The sequence below is a fragment of the Prenolepis imparis genome, unplaced genomic scaffold (genome assembly GCF_030444845.1).
Source record: "Prenolepis imparis isolate NDT839.2.m4 unplaced genomic scaffold, iyPreImpa1.0 SCAF_8, whole genome shotgun sequence".
Classification (NCBI taxonomy): Eukaryota; Metazoa; Arthropoda; class Insecta; order Hymenoptera; family Formicidae; genus Prenolepis; species Prenolepis imparis.
Genome location: NW_028141166.1, coordinates 8,614,874 through 8,638,073, shown reverse-complemented (window position 1 = coordinate 8,638,073; position 23,200 = coordinate 8,614,874). Strand labels below are relative to the sequence as shown.

Below are 23,200 nucleotides of genomic sequence, written 5' to 3'. Positions count from 1 at the left end.
ACTTACAAAATTTGAAAGTTAGACACAAGTATCCAATGTGCAAAAGATTAAATATAACGTTGAAACAAGTATATGTATATGCAAATTAACTAATTACAAGTTACATTAAAAATCAACTGATAAAAATATAGTAGATTATTTGTATTTTTAAATTAATAGTTATGATATATAAATATTCAAATGTTATATCAAGACGAATATATCAAGATATGGCTTAAATCTAGATTTGAGTTATTTTTGCAAAAGCATCTAAGCCATTAGAAAGGAAACACACAGAAAAACGAAATAGTGCGCTTACGTTTTGTGAAAAATAAAATTATAGAATAATCTTCGATTCATTTTAATTTTTTTTTTTTTCTTTTAACATAATTTGCGCGTGCGTTGATTATATATGCCCGGAGATAGAAAAGATCATATATAATCAAAAATAAATATATATATAATTATATATAAAATAATTAGAATAATTTTTGCATTGTTCTTTCAGAGAAAATAAAATTTGAGAAAAATTCCCCATATATATACATACTTATATATGAATATATATAAATATATATATAGAATGTTGTATAATTTAATTGTAACTTTATTTTTTCTAAAAAAAATAATGCAAAAACTTTTTCTAATTTTTTTTTCCATTATTATTTTTCTTCCATAAATGGAGAAAAGATATATAAAAAATAGAACATTATATTCCATATATGATTATATATAGATTTTTTTTCGATGTTTATAAGTTGTATTATTTATGAAAAACAGAGATTAATTATAGAGACAATTAATTTTAGATGGTAATTTTCCTTATATTTTGTGTAAATGAAAAAAGAAAATAAAGTTAAAGTTTTCAATTTTTAAGGTTTATTTCTGTGTAAAGGAATATAGATTAATATATGTAATATGTTTTAGATAGCCTAGATAGATAGATTATATTGCTTTTATCTTTATTATCATAATAATACACGCAGGCATTTATATGTATATATATGTTGGGTATTGGATGTAATGGGTATTGTATCTGATACAATGGATGCATCCAGTACAACAACCGCTCAATGAGCGGTTGTATTGGACGCACATTTTTTCAAATCAGCTGTTTTGCAACGTTGCCATTTCTTACATCATCAAGTTCCTGCTGTAATAGTCATGTGATAATACTGTGTAATATATATATATATATATATATATATTATATATCTCATTAAGCACTCTCTCTCCACAAGTGAGTGGCTCGTGAAAGAAGCAAGTGTTGTTATATTTGAACATAGTAAGAATTTTTGCTATCTAAAACAAATATATATATTCTATATTCCTTTATATAGAAATAAAATTATCTATTATAATAGAGTATATAATGATATATAATATATTATATATGAAAAAATGCGTTTATAGTATTTTTATTAGAAGATTAATTTCATAGTAGTTGTAAATAGATGAAAGATATGTTATAGAGATAAAAAAACATCTTTAATTTTAAAAAATATATTTTTTTGTAGAATATATTTGTGAAGTGTTTGTGAATAATGTGTACATGTTTCATTATATTATTGTTATCAGTAATTGTATATATTTCAAATATATTGCACAATGGTTCGACAAGCATTTATTGGTCCAATGATTCATACAGATGAAAATGGAGAATTGATTATTAAGAAGAACATTGCTATATTTATCGAGAATGGCAAGGTATTTTTAACATATTTCATATATATTACTTTTATTTTTTTGGTTTATTAATAATTCATCTAATATTGATAAAATATAGATAAAATAAAATAATGTATCTTTATTAACATATGTATTATATATACAATATTTAGATTATTGACGTTACGGAGAATCCAATAACAAATCAACAGAAGATAGATGACTTTCATGCGGACAAAGTTAATAATTTATCACATGGAGAGTTTATAATACCTGGCTTTATCGATTGCCATACTCATGCCGTGCAGTTTCCAAATCTTGGATTGGGTTACGACAAATATCTGTTGGATTGGTTGGAGACCTATACTTTTCCATTGGAGAAGAAATATACTGATACAAAATTTGCAGAACAAGTGTTTGAAGCAGTTGTAGTAATTAAAACAAATCTTTTGAAGAGTAATACTATCTAAGAATAATACTTATATAATAATATGCAGCATATAATTGTGCGTTTACATTATTACATTATTTTGACATACAGTAGTTTGACATTATTAAAAATATTCTTACAACTGTCAATAATCTATCTTAATTGTTATTACAGAAACGAACTATTGAAGCAGGCACAACGACAGCATGTTACTTTGCATCTCTATATACCGAGGCGTCTGCGATTCTCGCAAAGAAAGTTGCAGAGCTGGGTCAACGAGCTTTCATCGGGAAAGTAAACATGAACACTCAGCGAAATGATGGATATTACGAAAGCACAGAAAAATCAATTAAGGATACTATAGCCTTTATAGAATCTGTTGAACAAATAGGAGTAAATACATTTATATTTTATTTCTTTCACATTGTGATAAGAGAGATAACAATTTTCTACAGATAAAGAAATCTTACATCATAATTACATAAAGTATATCGTATCACTCAAATTCTTGTAGAATCCGCTTGTGAGACCGATTATTACGCCAAGATTTGCATTGAGTTGTAACATGGAATTAATGCAAGAGCTGGCAAAGATTGCTAAAGCAAAAGATTTACATATACAGGTATTTATTATATTACGCATCATATGCTAATTTTAATTCAACTTTCTATTTTCTATTTTTCGTAGAGTCACATCTCTGAAAATAAAGCTGAGATAACAGCAATAAAGCAAACTTACAAAGAACAATTGTCATACACGGCTGTTTACGATGCTGCTGGTCTTCTTACCAATAAGGTACTTTGTTTTGTTAATTTATTAAATAGATTGAAAGATATTGTTTATATTCTCTTATAGACATTACTCTCGTATACAATAGAGATATCTCGATTAAATGTCTAATACATATTTGATCTTTTTACAGACAATATTAGCACACGGAATACATCTTGAGGATAGCGAACTCGCCGTACTTGAGAAACGAGGAACAGCTATAATTCATTGTCCATCTTCAAATATATGTCTGAGAAGTGGCCTTTGTGATGTGCGGAGACTAAAAGCTAAGAATATTAAAGTCGGCCTTGGAACAGGTATCACAAGAGCATCTTGCAAATATTTTATATTAATAATAAATCATAATATATTTTGATAAATATAACATTCAACGTAATATAACTAATAATTGACATAATATTCATTAAGTTAATAATAAATGTATCTTCTCTCAGATGTTTCAGGTGGATCAAGTTACAGTATGTTAGACGAAATGAGATCAGTTTTACATGTATCAAATTGTCTATTTATAATGAAAGATGATCATGTACCATTTAATTACAAAGATGCCTTCCATATGGCAACATTAGGAGGTGCTAAAGGTAAAATTCGATATTACATATTAGAAACGATTTAATTATCGTGCAAAATAGATCTTTTTATAATTTTATATATATATATAATACACATAATTATATTTAAAGTTATTATAAATATATATATATTTATAATAACTTTAAATATAATTATGTGTATTATTGTTGACATATTGACTGTGTTTAGCGCTTTCGATCGAAAACAAAGTTGGTAATCTGGTGCCAGGCAAAGAATTTGATGCTCTCATCATAGATTTAAATGCAAAAAACAGCTTGTTGGATAATTTCAAAGAATACACGCTTGAGGAAAAACTCCAAAGATTTATGTACTCAGGGGATGATCGTAATATAATTTCAGTGTATGTAAAGGGTAGAAAAGTTAAATAAGAAAGTATGAGAATTGGGTGAGTAAGATGAATTGTTAAATAACATTCGGTAATGAAAATAAGCTGTTGAATTATAAAATTAATGAATGCATTATAAAACTGTTTATTTTTGTATATTATCTACAAACTTATAAATAATATTCTGTTATCTAGATTGAATTAAACTATAAATGAATATATTAACTTCTCGTTCTTTCAATAATTTTCTCTTAATAATAACTTTAATTAGTAATATAATTAGTAATTGAGTTGTTTATGATCTTCTGATTTTGTTTCAAATTTCAAATGTATGTTTATAATTTTATGTTTATATCGGGTGTATGTTTATACTCGATATTTATGACCTTCTAACTCGATTTTACTTTTCATTATCGAGAATATATTTCTGAACGTCAATGTTAACAAAAGTTATTATGCCTTGAAAATAAAATAATTCAGATTTTAAGGAATCAGAGAAACTTTTTCAACTTCTGCAAAGAATAATATCAAGTATGTAATAGTGCCGATTTCTTTGAAACATATATATTCTTATATATTTCGAAACAAAAATTAAATCTGTTTAAAAACATATTGCTCTCGTATCATTCTGTTTTATCTCTTTAAAATCGCAAGTAAACAGAATCATCACACATACAATATTATAATGTAGCAGACTGTTAATTATTTTTTTTAACTCATGTATATTATATATGTATTTTGACACTTATAAAAGCTAAAATTTTATTGTGCATGCATTTAGTTGATATTCATTGCAACATTGAAAAAGAGAAGCTCCAGAAGTTGCTGCAGGCATAAACGGACCCAACCAGGAACCAACAAACAACCATGGATAAGAAATGCCTATTACTACTATTAGTAAAGAAGCTAAAGAACCTTCCTCAAAATCAGAATAACCATGATATTCCCGAGATCAAACTTTTGCATGAATTTCCCACGTATGAAGTGACTCTTCCTGAAGTGCATTTTAGTCCAAGACGAATCATCGAATACATGATAGACACACATGAATGTGCTAAGCGTAAATTAGAAGAAAAATCCGATATCTTAAAAATTGTTGTTTATAAGTACTATCATTCATCGACTATCAAGCGATTTGAATTCTCTAATAATATGTCTCTCACTGCTGATCTTCTCACTATATGTTATTTCTATCATGCAGTAATAACACGCGAATACTACACTTTGGTAGTAATGAAAGATATATTTGACATAATGATAAACAAATATAAGATAAAAAACAAATCTGAGATAAGGTTCACTAAGAGTTTTAATGAGAGAATGATTACTGCGTTTAGAATAGCATACGCTTTTCCAAGCATATCTTTTCCGTTTTTCGGTCATCAACCTGATATAAGTAAATCAAATTCTTCACACCCTATTTTTGCAGCGTTTCCTGGCTTAAATATAAACAAAATACTTTGTTGTCCTCTAGTTCCTTTCATTATACCAAAATTAAACGTAAATTTATTTACCCCCACGGCATTTCTCGTGGCTATAAACGTCAAAAATGATCAGATTATCAAAAACTGTATTAAATATCCGAATTATCCAGACATGTCATTAAATATAATTTATCAACGTATCCTTAAGTTACATGCTTCCACAGCCTTTCCTACATCCTTAAAACTGCAACTAAGCCAGGAATGGGGCTTTGTGGAGATCAAACAAGGGTATTATAAATATGCTGATTATTTTATGAAATATCGACAAAAATCTCTTGATATAATATTAAAGGTAAAATCAGAAGATCCCGACTTACATAAAATAGTTCCTAAAATATTTGCGGGTATGTAAATATGTTCTTTTCTATGTAAATATGACTTTATCCACGTATTACTCTCTATTATTATGTATATTTGTATGTAGATACAAATACTTATTGCTACAAAATCTACATATATATACATAATATATATAGACTTTTCCGGAAAGTAGATAGCATTTTTTTAGATAGCTCTTTTGTCAATTCGAGCTTTGTTCGAGGAGTAGATTATAATATAAAATTACAAAAATAAAACAATCACTTTTGTATGGTATCAGTATACATATAAGAGTACATAGCACTGATGTTTATATGTAATTTAATTTTAATTTGATATAACATGGTATAGATTTATTGTAGCCTGTTTAATATTTAATAAATTTGTAACTTACCTTTTATATAAATTTGCCTTATTTGACAGAATACATTAAAAATTTTTGTATAAAAGCTATATATAAAATATTTATATAACTATATTTTTGTATAGCTATATAAAATATCTACATAGCTTATTTATATAGTTATATTTTTGTATAAAAAAACTATACAAAATTATTACATATAAAGATATATATAATGTAAAAATTATTTTGTATGTTAAAAGATATTTTAATTAATCAATTTAATATTATTTATATTGATATGTTTAAATATATTTTTGTACAAGATTTTTTTGTGTAAAAGATCTATTATCAAAATATAATAATATAAAAATCAATATTGATAATATTAATAATTTGTTCGCATCCATTTTTGTCGTTTGATGAAAATATATTTTGCATTTTTTAAATACATTTTTAAACAGATAATCCCTGCTCCTATTATTTATATTTCTATATTGTGCGATCCAGTTCATAAAAGATACGCACCACTTTTTGAATCATCGGATATGACGTAGTACGCAACAAGCGCCATCACAATCGAAATCTTCGTCTCTCTCTTCCGTGATTCCGTGATTTCACGTGTAAAGAGGCAGATCGAAACGAGTAACATGTGAGTACATATTTTAGAAATTTTTCAGTTCTCTCGCGTATGTTACAATGTAAAATAATTTTTGCATAACCCAGCCATACAAGATATTAAAGAAAATGCACATATAATTTATTATATAAGAAATTCTGTCATGTTCAACATCTTGACAAATTTCACGTGTAGACGTGTCGCGTGTTTGCGTTTCATGATGAAAAATCAAGAATATGTAATACATATTAAAAAATATCAATTATGTTCTCGAGTTTTATTATATAACGCGATTTCTATTTTCTTTATACTATTAGTAGCGATTATAAAACTTTATTGCAAAAGTATGATCGTAGAGGTATATTTGTTATAGCGATTATCAATAATACTTTCAAAGAATTCGAATTTTTCAGGATAAATATTATTTATGGTGCCAAAACATTTTAAATAATATATTACTCTGTCACAGAATGGCGGACGCTGCTCCAGCCGCACGTGGAGGTTTTCGTGGAGGTTTCGGTTCTCGTGGAGGCGACCGGGGAGGCTTCAGAGGACGTGGTCGAGGTAGAGGCAGAGGACGTGGCCGTGGACGTGGAAAAGAAGATAGCAAGGAATGGATCCCTGTTACAAAACTTGGTCGTCTGGTCAGAGACGGCAAGATCCAATCACTTGAGCACATCTACCTGTTCTCCTTACCCATCAAGGAGTACGAGATCATCGACAAGTTTCTTGGTCCAGATCTTAAGGATGAAGTTCTGAAAATCATGCCTGTACAGAAGCAGACTCGAGCTGGTCAACGAACACGTTTTAAGGTACGGCTGAAGTATCTTTTATTAGATGTCGTAAGCAATTATACTTAATTTTTAAAAAAATTTAGAGAGACTAACAAGGATATTAAAAATGTAAATATCTTATAGGCTTTTGTTGCCATCGGAGACAGCAATGGACACATCGGATTGGGAGTGAAGTGTTCCAAGGAAGTAGCCACTGCCATTCGTGGTGCTATCATTCTGGCTAAGCTCTCCGTCGTCCCGGTTCGACGCGGTTATTGGGGTAACAAGATCGGCAAGCCGCACACCGTGCCGTGCAAGGTGACCGGCAAGTGCGGGTCTGTGCAGGTGCGTCTGATACCAGCACCCAGGGGTACCGGAATCGTGTCTGCCCCAGTTCCCAAAAAGCTGCTTCAGATGGCAGGTATCGAGGACTGTTACACCTCAGCTAGGGGATCCACCTGTACACTCGGCAATTTCGCCAAGGCCACTTACGCCGCGATCGCCAAAACATATGCGTATCTGACGCCCGACCTGTGGAAGGAACAAGCTTTGGCTAAAGCACCGTATCAGGAATTCGCTGATTTTCTGTCAAAGACTCACAAAGGTGGCGTGAGAGCTGCTGAAGTTGTCTAAATAAACATTCATGGAATGTTTTTAAAAAAATAGATCTCGTTTTTTTCCTCTCTAAACCTTTAATTCCTTATAACTTAGTATATTGTATACCTTAGCATTTTTTTTACTAAAGTAATTAATAAGGTTATATATATGTATATATTTTATACAATTTGTTTCATTGAAAAAAAGCTATGATAATTATTTTAATAATATACACAACTTTAATACATTTTTATTTAATTAGAAAACATTTGTAATATATGAATCTGATGAAAATGAAGCTTATATATATTTTTTTTTATACAATTTGTTTCATTGAAAAAGAGCTATGATATTTATTTTAATAATATACACAACTTTAATACATTTTCATTTAATTAGAAAACATTTGTAATGTATGAATCTAATGAAAATGACACTCGATTACATAATATCTGTAGGAACATCACTTGATTTGAATTTCTTATATGCGTTATCAAATGTTTCGAGTGTATGATCACATATTTTCTCAAGATCCTGGAGGCCCCGTTTCAACATTTCAATCGCACTTTTTTTACCAGTTGTTTGAATATTAAAATGTATCTTGTTTTCTGCTGGATGCGGCACTGTGTAAGCGCATATTTTTATACCAGGACTGTAAAAATAAAATTGATTTTGGATTAAAAAAAAGTATTCATTAATATATTTTGTATATTATACTATTATTTTGTATAATATACTTTATATGTTTATTATTATTCATAAAATTCGAGTAATACGTACTATTCATTTATCACATGGGCCAGTGCATTTCCTAGAGTATGTCCCTCGTCGACGAGGACAAAAGTCGCATATGTATCTCCTTGACTTGTTGGTATCTGTATAATAATAATAATAATAATAATAATCAAATAACCTCCATTTATAGCTTCCTTAAGATCGATGTATACTTAATTGCTAATTAATATTAACATCAATTAAAATTCGTGAGATCAATTACCTTTGATAGACGCTTTGCCATAGTTTTTGTTTATACGTCATTTACATAAATAGAAATACTTCTCGTATTAATTACTCGTACTAATCACTTAATTTAACTTTAATACGGACTCGATCTAAACGACTGATTTTACTTGCAACTTGCAATTTCAAAACATGTGTTTGACTACATAACCTCTAAAATAGATATGGCTCCGAAATTCACTGTCAGTATTGAAAATAAATATACATAAATAAATATAAATGTTAATAAATGTAATAAATGCATATAATGTAATAAATGTATATAATGTAACATAAATATAATATAATATTATTATATATTTTATAATTAGATAATATATATAGATATATATTATATATTATATAATTAGATAATATATATAATTAGATATTATATATTATATAATTAGATAATATATATAGATATATATTATAATTTATTATATATAATATTATATAATATTATATAATATTTATAAATAAATATGCATTTAAGTTTTAAAAAATTTTTCACTTAAAAGTATTATTAACTTGTAAAAATTATTTAGCATTATTTTTTTTTAAAGATTATTTAACATTATTTAATCTAAAACAGGTTATGTTTCACATATGTATCATGTCTTTTAATACTCGAAAAATCATCTGAGTTAATAGGAGAATATATTTCGCGAAGAAGTAGTGCAGCGACATGTCTTAATATATCCGAAAAATCGTCTGAGTTAATAGGAGAATATATTTTGCGAAGAGGTAGTGCAGCGATAAATGTCTTAATATGCTCGAAAAATCATCTGAGTTAATAGGAGAATATATTTCGCAAAGAAGTAGTGCAGCGATAAATGTTTTAATATATCCGAAAAATCGTCTGAGCTAATAGGAGAATATATTTCGCGAAGAAGTAGTGCAGCGATAAATGAATTAATATGCTCGAAAAATCATCTGAGTTAATAGGAGAATATATTTCGCGAAGAAGTAGTGCAGCGATAAATGTCTTAATATGTTCGAAAAATCGTCTGAGTTAATAGGAGAATATATTTCGCGAAGAAGTAGTGCAGCGATAAATGAATTAATATGCTCGAAAAATCATCTGAGTTAATAGGAGAATATATTTCGCGAAGAAGTAGTGCAGCGATAAATGTCTTAATATGTTCGAAAAATCGTCTGAGTTAATAGGAGAATATATTTCGCGAAGAAGTAGTGCAGCAAATAATGGGTGTGTAAAAATGAAATAAATTAAATTATTAAATTATTATTAATTATATATAATTATTAAATTATTATTAAATATACTTTTTTCTGTGTTTACTGTTACGTGATTTATAATAATAATAATACTCGGGAAAAAATGGTCTAGATATAATTATATATTTTTTTTATTGGAAAAGATATAATTATATAATATATATATATACATATATATATATATATATATATGCCGAAGAGCCGTCCGGGCGATTGAAACGTCGCATATCAGTTTAGATGGCGATACTGTGTGAAGTTAGGTTAGAGATCCTCTAGGATCCTCTGGAGAATTTTTAAGGTTAGAATTAGGTTAGGTTAGATAAGTGTTCCACGAGAAACGTCAGACTTTTCTCTGGAGTTTTACTGCAATTAAAAAGAAAAACGTACGAATAAATTATGTTCTATTTAATAAATGTCATTTCTTTAGAAATATCTTCTATTTTCTTAAATATGCTTATAAGGGATGCTTTTCACATATGTACTATTAGCTTCATCTGTCATTCACAATATCATTCACGCAATCAACGGATATTAATTAACTAATATTAATTTATATTGTACAGTGATCACGCATAAGTTTTATCCGGTGGCGAATTGACGTCGCGATGAGTTTGAGACTCATCCACGACATCGTCGTTCGTCGGAATGTGCGAGTCCCAGGCATCCTCGGGAGATTCTTCGCCACAGACTCTACAAAGTCAAAGAACGAGGACGTCGACATAACCGCTGCTGCCGATGAGAAACCAGTGTACTCCTTATTTGACAATCCGGAATACCAAGAGGAGCTCGCCATGAAGCGAAATAAATCCCGACTGAATCCTGAACACAGAAACATACTCATGGGCGTGCGTCCTTACGATAAGCCCATAGCGTGGCATCATTATAAAGTGAAGTACAAGAGACATATGTTGGGTAGATATGGATTCAAAGGTAATGACGAGCCAGCAGGATTTGCTTGGCCCACTGAGGAAGAAATCGCAGATGCTAAAGAGTACGAGAGAGTCGCTTTTCCACTACCTCTTCAGGAAAGATGGAAGGAGCTGGAAAAGAAAAAACAGAGAAAGATTGAAAAGATTACAGCAAGGTATTTTTTTATTGATTTTATTATTTACCAGTTCAGATGCAGCCTTACTGATAATTTTAGAACAGTTTATAATTATGTATGATGCATTTGCAGGGAAAATCTATTGCTGCAGAGAGTGATGAAAATGGATGAATGGTCAAGCGAATTGAAAGCTAAACTTGCTAAGAAGGAAGCAGAGCTAGAGGCTGCGAGATTGCGCAAGGAACGTCTGGTGGAAGAAGTCAGAAGACACTTTGGGTTCAAGATTTCATCTCACGATGAAAGATTCAAAGAGATACTGGCGCAGAAAGAAAAAGAGGAGAAAAAGAAGAAAAAGGAGGCCAAGAAGCAGGCGAGAATGGAGAAATTAAGTAGTATGTACAAAAAAAAATCAACCAAAAACAATAATGAAGAACAAGTAACCGATTCAACGAAACCTATAGAATAATACTTTCATTCATAAAAAATAAAATGTAAAATTTTAATTGTAGCAATAGATTTATAATTCTTAGCTCCTCAATTATTTTAAAGCTTGGATGTTTATACCAGACCAATATGAATCCTGTCTTTTCTTTACATTTTATTTCAGCGTTTTCACATTACGAGACATCTGAGATTGATTATGATCAAAACATAATCTTCAAATACTATCTTTTATATTATTACAGAAGCTTTATAGTAGAAACTTTTCAACTAATATCTCACATTTACTTGCAAGAATATAAATGGGGACAATATACACACGTAATAGTAAATATCGTACTTTCTTTACTAATACAAAAACGTTACACACTGTTTCGCAAAAGACTAGAAGAAATTAATGCATAATTGATAAGTGACACTCATCTTAAGACACTTAACCAGGCACACGTTAGACGATATATATAATTGCTTCGTACATTTCGGATGTCATGGTCCTTCGACGATCATTGTAATCACTACATCATTATAAATCATCGAACTACGTAGCATCAGATTTGAGATACATGTTTTTCCCGTACTTGCATTGTGTACTTGACTCGTTATTTCATTCTCTAAAACTTATCAATTAACTGGTTCAGTTAAGCTGGTTTTTAGCTATTCTAACAGTCGCGTTGTGAATAAAATGATCGAACATCTCCGAAAATTATTATCGTAAAAATTTCGCAATAGCACAATTCAAATAAGATCATCAGCTTCTCGTCGTTATGCATTCGTCATTCTGATCGTTATTGACAGGTGATCTTCTTTGCGAGTTTTCTCGCTCTGAAATGTTTCCCTCGGTTTCAGCAGCATCACAGACGAGCGGCCGGTTGTCGTTATCATCGCGCGCCCGCGTATCCTGTATTTGAAACTCGTCGATCACGATAAAATGTACTTTATTGCTCTCCGGGTGTCAGGCGGATTGTAGCTGCGACGGCGATGTCAATTCGTAAAACTGGAAGCTGAGCTCCTCGCCGAAGAGATTCTCCGATCCTATGATCTCGGGATCGATCACGTTTAATCCAAAGGTGTTCGGATTCAGATCCGTCACCAAATATCCTTCGCTCACGAGGCCGCATTCCTCGGCGACGACCTCTTTAGACACCGGATTCAAGAAATCTGTAAGTTAATTTCGTTTCATAAAAATACGCGCATTATCTCTTAAATAATTTCTTTCAATTATTTTCTCAGATATAAAGTTTTTCTCACCGCTCTCCTTGAATGGACATTGAAACTCCGTTTGTTGAACTGTCTGCTGATTCTGCTGATTCGTCTCATGATCGTTGTTGGCTACCATCATGGGAACTAGATATTGCACCTCCACCTCGCGTTTTATACCGTTGAGTATTTGCTCGGCGGAATGTTCGAGCGTCACAGAATTCAGTATATTGTCAGTATCCTCGTCAGGATTCGGCTGCGTGATGCTCGCCGTTGCAGCCTCCACCTCGTCCAAGATCTCGCTGTAACGTCAAAGCGAACGTCCGCAACTTAGCAATACATTGAAGTATTTTTACAGAAGATACGATAAGGATTGTATTAAATTTTTTTACCTAATAATTTCGTTATTCCGGGATTCATCGCAATCGTTCTGTGCAGCTTGTTGCGTCGGTGTAGAGGTTGCTGATCCATTGATAGCGAGCGGACGAGGTCTAAAATCGTTACGATTCGCGATCGCCCAAAGATGACCGGCCCCGTGAGGTGCCTTCGAACCTTTCCGAAAATGCGGATTTATCGAGAGATTATGCCGGACGGAATTCTTCCAGCGATCATCGTTGCTCTTGTAATAAGGGAAGTGTTCCCTGAAAATAATAAATATACTCTATAAAGTTTTAGTTTATAAAAAATTACACTCTCTAGGTATTATAATATAATTTTGCATATTTTTTCTCATTCGAAACAACTTTGAATTTCGCGTTTAATAATTAATGACAGCAAAAGCTCTTCTTTACATATGCAACCTGATCAAAGGGGAAAGCGATTAGAGATATTATTGCGCGCATAAAAACGCACGACGGCAATTTGCGTCCCCACGAAACTAATTTCCTTCACCTGCTCGCAGCGATGTCACGGTGCGTTACGCACCCCCTACGCGATTAATTCCATGGGTTTTGGAAGACGAAGAGAGAGTGCATTAGGTGAAATGCTAAATGGCGTGTTTACTCGCTTCGCTGATCACGATGATCGCGACAAATGGTATCACCGACAATTTAACGAATCTGTTTCGAATTTATTTTCATATCGTATGTATATGTTAAACTTGTACAATAAGAAAAATATTGTAAGCATCATCCGATATCTCTGAAAGAGATATTCTTACACTCGAGAAGAATACTTTATTTAAAATGTTAGTTTTAATCCGTATCATATATCATAATTGAAATCTATAACGCAAAATAAGATTTATAAAATATGATTTTAATATGTATATATATTTGTAAGTCTGTCTTTGTTTAGGTGTAAAGCTATAATATATTGTTTTATAACTCGAGCGACCCTATGCTACACGAGTGATCTATATAGGCTTTTTCCAAGGAGCTTGAGCAAGGCGATCGAACAGGTGAAGGCACAGGAGCAGTAAATTGTGCGCATTCGTGTTGAGGGCTGCAGCAAAGGATAGCCGAAGGGTGAGGAGTTAGTGCCAGGTGGTGCCAAGCAACGGGGGCAGTGGTACCAATGGGTACCATCCAGAAGCAACCCACCCCCGTCAACCCACCCCCAACCACAGTGGACCATGCTCGTGTAAATTCGTAGAAAGCTTCCTGCGTGGCCGCAACACAAATAAGGAAGATACTGCGTGTATTTCGAATATAACTTGTAAAGATTTTTCTCTTACAATCATTCAATCTTATCGTTTCTTTTTATATGTAATTACTAGATTATTTTACTGTGGATTATCATATTCCATTCAATAATTAGGAATTAAAAAGAAAAATATAGAAATAATTATAAGGAGAAAAAAATATATTTAGAATTAATTAGATATTTAATTGAAAGATTATTATTATGAAAATATGCAAAGATTATATAATATTGCAGCGCGCCGGCTATAGACAATAATTTCGGCAAATCTCTTTGCAAGAAAAACGAATAAAAATTCTGATTATATAATAAATGAATTTGTATTGATGACACTTACGAGATCCATTGGTAGATTGCAGAGACTGTGAGCTCGCCTCTCTCCTGCAAAGCATGCTCTATCAACTCCGTGTAGGTGAAGGGAGGTTTTTTCGGTCCGTTTGATCGCAAAAAATTCCGGTTGTCAAATCCGTTGGCGGGATACGTCGTCTGATTCGAGTCTTGTCGATACATCGATGAATTTTCGTGTCCTTTCCTGACGTCGTTGGCGTAATTTGAACTGTGCGACCGTCCGTTCGATTTGCTCTTGTTGCCTGGAAATGCGCAATTAGCCTCAAGACCGTAAAGTCCATTAGATATTTATTGTCGCAATTTAATTAAAATAAAATTAAAGATACAATTTTTCAACGCTATTCGTTATTATTCGGGAAAGAGGCAGCTGCAAACGAAGAATAATTATCTCGTTTTTATATGAGAAATTCCATTTTTTTAATTAGGAGATAAAGATTTTAATTTTTCAACGCTAAAGTGAATAACATTCATCTCTTTAATTTTAATATTCAAGAAAGCATCAATGTAAACGATTACTTTTTTATCCTCTGCACTTTCCTTATTACCGTAAAGATTGTCCTTTGTCAAGACCGGCCCCACAGCGGACCTGTCGTCTGCGGCTTCGATAAACGAGTCCAATTTGAAATCCAGCAGCCACGACAGATTTCCGTTTTCCTGATCTTCGAACTGCTGCTGCTGTTGCTGATTATTATTCATCGTTCCCTTATTTTGCTGAACGTTTGAGTTGGCGTGCGATATCGCGGATGCGGCGCCCGGTTGCCAATAATTCATCGAGATCGCCGACTGATAATTATTCTCTTCGACGGCATAAGTTTCCACCGGGTGACGCTCGGATGAGGTGGTTGACGATGACGACGACGACAATGAAGAGGATGAAGTCACGAGAACCTGGTCCAGATTTTGCTGCTGCTCCAGTTCCGACATGGTTGTCCAGGTGCAGTTGGTGCCATCCACCAGTAACACCTCAAGATGAGCCACCTGCGACTCCTCGACGATCTCCTGAGCGGACATCGACGAGAAGAGGGTTGTCGCGTCGGTGATTACTTCGTTCGACGTAGCCACTAACTCCTCCGGCGTCTCGAGTTCCTGAAGATAACGCTTGCGGTTCGTCTGGCGAATCTCCTCGCAGAAGCTGTCGATGTCCAGCTCGTCGAAGACCTTTCGCTTGGGGCTGCCGATGTCTACATCGTCGAAGACCTTCCGTTTGGAGGATGCGCGACTCTCGGTGACTTCGCCGGCCGTCCCCGACGATGGTCCAATCATCCTGTTGACGAACGCAGAATGGCGAAGTGGCAATCAAAATAAGTGTCACCTTGTAAAAAATGTGCAAAAATCAAGAGGACGCGTGGTAAAAATTCGCGTTCTGTGAAACTGAATTTTAAAATAAAGAATTTAGTGAAAAGAAGAAAGATGGTACGTCGCGTGCACGAAGTTGTTTTTTAAAATTTATTTTAGAAAATAATTCCTTTCACATTTGCATGCGAAAATTTTTAAAATACAATTCCTCGTATACAAAACGCGTCTCGTTGATTGCAAGACTTCATCTCTTACATTAAAAAAGAGATGTCAAAATAAAGAGTGACGATTCGCGTGCAAAAGTCCTACCTTGCTCCTCTTCGCCGACCCTTTGTCTCCTTCTCGCGATCGCAAAAAACACGCGCGACTCTTCGTCTATTTCTATTTTACCAAACCAACATTCGGAGTAATCATCCTGAGATAAGACGCGAGAATAATAATTTCAATCGGCTTCTTTCGCGCGCGCGTAACCGCTCTCTCTTCGAGGATCGGGAAGATCTTCGGGGGACCTCAAAGGCGACCTGCCATCGCGACGATTCACTCGCGATTCTCCGTCAAATCGACGTTATCGCGCACGGCCGACGCGGAACACGCTTCGGAAGTGAATCGTCGATTTTTCTCGTCGCGATCGAGCGCTCATCGGAACGCGTCTACGTAATCCTGGCGCGGCGCGCGGTCTCGCTTGTTTCACACGTCGTCTGTCTCGCGCCGCGCGCTTCGCGCATGCGCGCGACGCGCCCGGCGCATCCGGCCGACATCCGGGGAGAGAGCGCGAATTTATAAAAGTGCCTCGCATCCAAACGCGACTTTCGAGACAGCTCCGAAGGAGGCGAGCGTAAATAAAATGGCAAAAAGTTTTAAAACGTGCAAAGTTAGTAAAACAATGTCAATTTTGTCAGAAACATATGTAAATTGAAATGATGATGAGTAGATTCCAAAGATAAATATAATATAATCTTCGATCGTGGAAATCTACTTAATATCGAGCTAAATTATTCTTTATTAAAAAAAAAATCCTTCGCGACGCTGACAAGGTCAAGGCAGCTCCTTATCGCGACTTTATTGCGCGGACTGTCATCATGTACTCACGAGAGAGCGGAGATCTATTTTTCACGCGGAGTGTATTATACGTAGGAGCGTACAACTGATTTACGAAGCCCCGTTTCCGAAATACAACAGCGAAGTTTCTTGACGCGAGCGAAGAAACGAGTATTTTAGGAATAAAAAAGAGGAAAAGAGAGCGCGATATCTGAAAATAAAACGGAGAAAAAAAGAAATATAATTGATTGAAACTTTGTGAAAAAGAGCTTTCTAAAAGTATCTCATTATCTCGAAATTAAATAAAAAAAAGAGAAACTATCTCCTTATTAAGAGAGACAGAGTCCGGATATACAAGACATATATTTAAATTGCGGAAGTAGCTTTCTCTCTCTCTCCTCTTCTCGTAACCTTCCCGAATTGTTGCCACAGCCCACAGCACTGGATTAGTACTGCGGATATGCGTGCACTGTATAGCGGACACGGCCGAATGTCGTACGGAGAGAATGACATTTAAAATACGTTGATTGAGAGGAGAGCAATCGAGGCGACGAGGAACGACGAGCGAGCTTTTGACAGCGTGTGACGTCGTCACATGGAGCATTGAGAGCAGCTTAGCCGACGAAAATCAGCGATCATGGACCTTAACAACGATCTGGACCAACACTTGCTGCACCAGTTCAGCTGTCTCGGCACCACGGACAAAGACGACCTGGTGAAGCAGCTGCAGAAGCTGCTGGCTGACAGCCACCTCAACGAGACGACCGCTGCATTTTTCCTAGACATGAACAATTGGTAATTCCTTCTCTTTCAGACGTCGTCTCGTAATCGTTTACGAAGCTCACGCAGCGTATAACCTTGCATCGCCATGTTTATTGTGACTCCTCTGCCCCTCCTCCTCCTCTTGTGCAAGGAGATTACTTGCTTTAAATCTTTTTATTCGTTTCTTCTTTAACTGGATGAATTTTTGTGCCACATTACACTTTATCCTGTCCTATGTCTCATCCTGTTTCTCCTCTTTAATATTTCATAGTCATATTTTAATATCTGTGTCAAGAGATTGCTTGCTTCGCTTAAGATCTTGTTCGGATGCAAGATTGGACTCTCTGCAAAACGTCATGCTTATTTACATCTGCATCTTTAATGAATATACTTATATTTTTATGCTTTGAAGATAAAAAGAAGAAAGATCAGAAAGTGCAATTAAAAAGCAATTAGAGAACAGACTTCTTCATGATAACTCAACATAACATAATAATGTTGACAATTAGACAGCCTATTTTTAATTAATCTATTTGCTATATTGAAATATTGCATTATGAAACAAATTTATATATCAATTATATTTAACATTCATAGCATTCTTGTTTTTATCTTCCATTTGTTTGCTGACAATAAAAGTGATAGTAAAACTACTGTATTTATTATTATACTGAAAGAAAACAAACCTATTTTGCTTTGTTGCTTAGATTCGTAAGTCAAAATTTTCCTTTATGCAACTTTAAATTATATTGTTACAAAATTTTTATTCTCCAGGAATCTGCAAGCAGCAATTTGCAGTTATATTGATTTTGGAAACCCCTTCAACACCCCTTGTATGACATTAATATGTGACAGCACAATCGGTGAAGGGGAAGCTGTGCCACCCAGTACAAATTTTCAGAAGTCATGGCGCGTACAAAACAGTGGCACAGAAACTTGGCCGAGTGGAATCCATTTGCAGCATTCTAGTGGAGTACAGATGGGCTGTGTAAGGATACCAGTTCCACCATTGGCTCCCAAAGAAACCACAGAGTTAAGCGTAACATTGAAGAGCCCAGCTGAGACTGGTGTTCATCAAATTAAATGGAGAATGATGACGTCTAATGGTGTCTATTTTGGTGGTAAGTTTTTGGAATGGGTATTCTCGAGGATTGACATACTATTTCCATGATATAGAATAATCTAAAAAAAAAGACCAAAAATTGTTAAACATGTAATATTCAAAGATTATAATTAAATATATTCAAAGATAAAATTCAAAGATAGATAAAAAAATATTTACATAAGTTGTCACAAAGAAGTAAATAACTTGACTTATTATTAAGGGTTTATTTTATCAGAAGCTAAATGCGACACATAATTTGTAGTTTAAGCAGCATTCACTTATCTTATCAATATTCTAGACTGATAATATACACAAGAATATCGTTGTTTATTGTTCAAATGGCTTTCATGAATAAGATAAATATTCCTATATTCTTTTTTTAAATTACTTTATATATTTACTTCATATATTATAATAAAATATATATATATATTTTTTTTTTAGACATTATTTGGGTGATTATAACAGTGCATGAATGTGGCACATTGGCAGTCACTCAACAGCTGCATCAATTAAGTACACAGTCCAATGATGTACAAATGTGCTAGCCCCTTTGATGTACAAAAGTCTCTCCTAAAGAAGATTTATGAGATATTGCGTAAGATGTCTCTCAGATTATTGTAAGTTTTGCGATAACTTGTCATTTCTAAATTTTATATAGAGGTCACTTTTTTTTCACAACGGAGCTGTGTTTACCGCTCCAGCACCTCGTAAAAAAAATTGCTGTATATTCGATAATTACCAATAATAAAAAATACAATGAAATTGGCCACTTTTATCTTGATTAAAATATTAATGCAGAGCTAGTTTTAAAAGATGTACTTCTTACAAAATACATTTCCGGTAAAACTTTTATTGGATCTCATGTCGTTAGAAATAATTTCTTATATAAAGCTAATTTACATAAAGACATATAAACAATTTATACATATATATTGTACGGGAATTATATAATTTTGTTATACTTAGCAGCTGCTTATATGTAAGGCCTTTCACGATTGTCCATGTTTGTCGATCGTATCATGCGTGATTGATTGAAATTACATTTATGTAATTAATATAGAAATTAAAAAATATAGCGTGTGACAATTGGAGTAAAGAAAAAAAGATTAAGAGATGAATTTGCAAGAATCGCGCGCGAATGGATTTTGAAGATATTGATATATTATTAAGATACAGGTTTATTATAAGAATATAATTTTTATTAGAAACTAATGTCTATAGAGAGAGTTGTGTATATGGCTAGGGAGCTATTATATAAAATATATTCATTACACTTTTATCACCAACCGAAAAAAGAACTAAACTATTAGAAGCAATTTTTTTGCATTGGAAAATATTATAATTGAAAATAGTATTTAATCAATACACTTAATATTGAGAAAGTCTCATGTTGATTTATCACTTGCGTACATTAAAAGTAACATTAACGAATGTTGTGAAAGTAAGATGTTAATGTTACAGTTAGATTACATAAATTACATAAATTTTTAAAGAAAAATTTTGCAAAAAATACTTAAAAAAAACAGTTTAAACAGCCATTTTCATATAGATTTTGGGGTAAGGTTTATAATCTATCAATTCAAAATCCTCTGCAACGAAGTCATCAATATTTTTGATCTCTCTAACTATCTTTAATTTTGGAAACTCTCGTGGTTCGCGCTTTAGCTGTTCCTCAAGGGCGTTTACATGGTTGACATAAACATGACAGTCTCCCATTGTATGTACAAATTCTCCTGGCTGATAATAAAAAAAAGTAGAAAGTAAAAAAAACTTGTCTAGAATTTATTAATACAAAACGCCCCATTAAGAGAAAATCGCCCCTTACCTTCAAACCGGTAAGATGAGCAATCATATAAGTCAATAAGGAATATGACGCTATGTTAAATGGCACTCCTAAACCCATATCTGCGCTTCTTTGATAAAGTTGTGCAGATAATTCATCATTATTTACATAAAATTGTACGAAAGTGTGACATGGTGGTAATGCCATTTTTGGAATATCGACTGGATTCCAGGCAGACATTATTATACGCCTATCATCCGGAGAATGCTTTATTTTGTGAATAACTTCTTTTAGCTGATCTATTCCTGTTTAAATAAATATATAAGTTAAATGCCAGTTGTATTTTGGTTTCTAGATATATGATCTTATTTGTATAATAATAGATTGAAAAAAATATAATCTAGCAATTATAATTTAAAAAATATCTCAGCAAAAAACAAATACCTTGTCCTGTATAATTTGTGTGCATATCCTTGTACTCGGCACCAAAGTGTCTCCATTGGAATCCATAGACAGGTCCTAAATCACCTTCCTCTCTATCTGTGAAACCACAAGAATCCAAGAAGGCACGTGAACCATTTTCATCCCAAATATGAATATCTTTATCTGTTAGTTCTTTGGAATTTGTCGATCCTTTGATAAACCATAATAATTCTTCAACTACTGCTCGCCAGAATACTCTTTTGGTTGTTAATAATGGGAAAACACCTGTAGAAATCCATCATAGAATAAAATTCTTAAATTTCTTTACAGAGGAGTGCATATTTACAAAGAAATTTGCAAATGCAATTGTTATTAAAAACTAAGAAACTATAAATTAAAACTGTAAATTAAAAACTGTTGATGAATTGTTTCATTTTATATATTATCAAAAAATGTTTCAGCTCGATACGATTCTCTATAGGTGATAAAAATATATTTACCGTCTCGTAATCCAAATCGTATTTGTGCACCGAAAATGGAATAAGTATCAACATCGGTACGATTGCTTCTCTTTGCTCCAGTTTTAATAATTTTCTCGATGAGCCGCAAATATTGATACTCATCGTGTTCTCCGTTTTTACTTTCCTTTCTGTTCCTTTCCATCTTGTGTCCGTTCTGCATTTCCTGAGATAGTTTTAACACCGATCTATATATTGAAGGGACGAGTTTTCTAAACTAAATAATCGAGTGAAAGATCAAATTATGTTTATCGCTGGGTCAGAAGTGGTTATGAGCGTCCAAGCGCGGGAAAATACATACTATAATATAGAGAAATTAAAGACACACACTATATTCATTTCCTTTCCGTTCCTTTCCATCTTGTGTCCGTTCTGCATTTCCTGAGATAGTTTTAACACCGATCTATATATTGAAGGGACGAGTTTCCTAAACTAAATAATCGAGTGAAAGATCAAATTATGTTTATCGCTGGGTCAGAAGTGGTTATGAGCGTCCAAGCGCGGGAAAATACATACTATAATATAGAGAAATTACAGACACACACTATATTCATAACATGTCATTTAAAATATATGTATATAAAAGCTAATACTGGTCTAAAATTTGGGATAGGATAGTCGATGTCGATATACAGCACTAATGTTCAATGATGACAAATTCATTGATCAATGTATATAACTTTACATAAAATACACTTTAAAAAAATATATAATTTTAAGAGATAGAACAATTTTGGGAGATGGAGATCTTATTTAGGAGTCACATGTGAACACACAGTCTTTCCCCGCGCGAGAGAGATATATTATAATTATAAAATATCTTTAAATTATAAATACAGAAAGAGTGCAGATTATATTTTTATATATATATATATATATATATATATATATATATATATATGTATATATACACATTCGCGTGTATACATATAAAGCGAGAAAGAATAAGAAACTCCGAGCGTCTAATATCCAGGTATGAATATCATTCTTGTGATTTCGATATATCAAGAGAAAAATAACATCATCTGTGTTAGACATAGAAGGCACGGTCGTATATACGACCGTGATAAATCTGTCCTTATCTGAACTAAGCTCAATTGGCTGCATTAGTTCAGAGGATATTTTTTTCACTCTACATTTGAAGGAAGTAGTAAACTTTGAACTAGTGCAATCAATTCAGTTTGGTTCAGCTAAAAATAACAGACCTATAATAAAATGTGATGCGTTGGTCGTTCGAGGTATTTGTACAAATATTCTAGAGATACAGTATTTCTCTACGTATGTCATCTATATATATGTATGTACATTATTTGGTAGTCATCATTGGTAACAAAAAAACATGTACAAGTGAATTTCGCAAAATAGGGACGCAAGCAATTTATGCTCTTCACAAAATTCACTGCTCATAGTATCAAATTTCTTAAGTCGTAAACATTATAT

At 32.8% G+C, this 23,200-nt stretch overlaps 7 protein-coding genes across 15 annotated transcripts; 4 read left to right on the top strand and 3 right to left on the bottom strand.

Annotated features, from left to right (window-relative positions):
• Positions 1-1,106: 1,106 nt before the first annotated feature.
• Dhpd (guanine deaminase) lies at positions 1,107-5,948 on the top strand. Of its 3 annotated transcripts, XM_083044021.1 has the most exons (10): positions 1,107-1,264; positions 1,497-1,686; positions 1,821-2,078; positions 2,252-2,470; positions 2,592-2,699; positions 2,765-2,872; positions 3,000-3,165; positions 3,304-3,450; positions 3,632-3,848; positions 4,570-5,948. In XM_083044021.1, exons 2-9 carry the CDS (start codon positions 1,588-1,590, stop codon positions 3,829-3,831), a joined length of 1,305 nt encoding a protein of 434 aa, XP_082900147.1. In that variant the 5' UTR covers positions 1,107-1,264; positions 1,497-1,587; the 3' UTR covers positions 3,832-3,848; positions 4,570-5,948. The 3 variants fall into 3 exon arrangements, with proteins under 3 accessions (XP_082900147.1, XP_082900146.1, XP_082900148.1); XM_083044020.1 differs by lacking the exon at positions 4,570-5,948 and having other exon boundaries at positions 3,632-3,934; XM_083044022.1 differs by lacking the exon at positions 4,570-5,948 and having other exon boundaries at positions 1,138-1,264; positions 1,558-1,686; positions 3,632-3,934.
• A 513-nt stretch (positions 5,949-6,461) lies between these two features.
• On the top strand, positions 6,462-7,988 carry Rps2 (ribosomal protein S2). Its single transcript, XM_083044010.1, has 3 exons — positions 6,462-6,585; positions 7,022-7,364; positions 7,470-7,988. Exons 2-3 carry the CDS (start codon positions 7,023-7,025, stop codon positions 7,956-7,958), a joined length of 831 nt encoding a protein of 276 aa, XP_082900136.1. The 5' UTR covers positions 6,462-6,585; position 7,022; the 3' UTR covers positions 7,959-7,988.
• A 150-nt stretch (positions 7,989-8,138) lies between these two features.
• Positions 8,139-9,105, bottom strand: L(2)37cg (RNA polymerases I and III subunit AC2 l(2)37Cg). The gene is made up of 3 exons (XM_083044011.1): positions 8,920-9,105; positions 8,703-8,797; positions 8,139-8,574 (listed from the first exon to the last, which is right to left on the bottom strand). Exons 1-3 carry the CDS (start codon positions 8,938-8,940, stop codon positions 8,364-8,366), a joined length of 327 nt encoding a protein of 108 aa, XP_082900137.1. The 5' UTR covers positions 8,941-9,105; the 3' UTR covers positions 8,139-8,363.
• Positions 9,106-10,351: 1,246 nt separating this feature from the next.
• On the top strand, positions 10,352-12,634 carry Crif (growth arrest and DNA damage-inducible proteins-interacting protein CRIF). Of its 4 annotated transcripts, none has more exons than XM_083044009.1 (4): positions 10,383-10,543; positions 10,724-11,244; positions 11,338-11,597; positions 12,496-12,634. In XM_083044009.1, exons 2-4 carry the CDS (start codon positions 10,766-10,768, stop codon positions 12,552-12,554), a joined length of 798 nt encoding a protein of 265 aa, XP_082900135.1. In that variant the 5' UTR covers positions 10,383-10,543; positions 10,724-10,765; the 3' UTR covers positions 12,555-12,634. The 4 variants fall into 4 exon arrangements, with proteins under 4 accessions (XP_082900133.1, XP_082900135.1, XP_082900134.1 ...); XM_083044008.1 differs by having other exon boundaries at positions 12,493-12,622; XM_083044007.1 differs by lacking the exon at positions 12,496-12,634 and having other exon boundaries at positions 10,352-10,458; positions 11,338-11,743.
• LOC145939577 (uncharacterized) lies at positions 12,599-16,774 on the bottom strand. The gene is made up of 6 exons (XM_083044005.1): positions 16,438-16,774; positions 15,378-16,096; positions 14,822-15,074; positions 13,236-13,484; positions 12,895-13,145; positions 12,599-12,804 (listed from the first exon to the last, which is right to left on the bottom strand). The coding sequence occupies exons 2-6, from the start codon at positions 16,093-16,095 to the stop codon at positions 12,599-12,601; spliced, it is 1,677 nt and encodes a 558-aa protein (XP_082900131.1). The 5' UTR covers position 16,096; positions 16,438-16,774.
• An 812-nt stretch (positions 16,775-17,586) lies between these two features.
• On the top strand, positions 17,587-20,806 carry LOC145940113 (protein ILRUN). Its single transcript, XM_083044992.1, has 3 exons — positions 17,587-17,961; positions 18,703-19,049; positions 19,478-20,806. The coding sequence occupies exons 1-3, from the start codon at positions 17,804-17,806 to the stop codon at positions 19,579-19,581; spliced, it is 609 nt and encodes a 202-aa protein (XP_082901118.1). The 5' UTR covers positions 17,587-17,803; the 3' UTR covers positions 19,582-20,806.
• Positions 18,979-23,157, bottom strand: Ts (Thymidylate synthase). 4 transcript variants are annotated; one of them, XM_083044991.1, is made up of 5 exons: positions 22,089-23,157; positions 21,743-21,948; positions 21,264-21,527; positions 20,862-21,124; positions 18,979-19,110 (listed from the first exon to the last, which is right to left on the bottom strand). In XM_083044991.1, the coding sequence occupies exons 1-5, from the start codon at positions 22,136-22,138 to the stop codon at positions 19,039-19,041; spliced, it is 855 nt and encodes a 284-aa protein (XP_082901117.1). In that variant the 5' UTR covers positions 22,139-23,157; the 3' UTR covers positions 18,979-19,038. The 4 variants fall into 4 exon arrangements, with proteins under 4 accessions (XP_082901117.1, XP_082901115.1, XP_082901114.1 ...); XM_083044989.1 differs by lacking the exon at positions 18,979-19,110 and adding an exon at positions 20,564-20,773 and having other exon boundaries at positions 21,743-21,977; positions 22,062-23,157; XM_083044988.1 differs by lacking the exon at positions 18,979-19,110 and adding an exon at positions 20,564-20,773.
• Between the last annotated feature and the right edge of the window lie 43 nt (positions 23,158-23,200).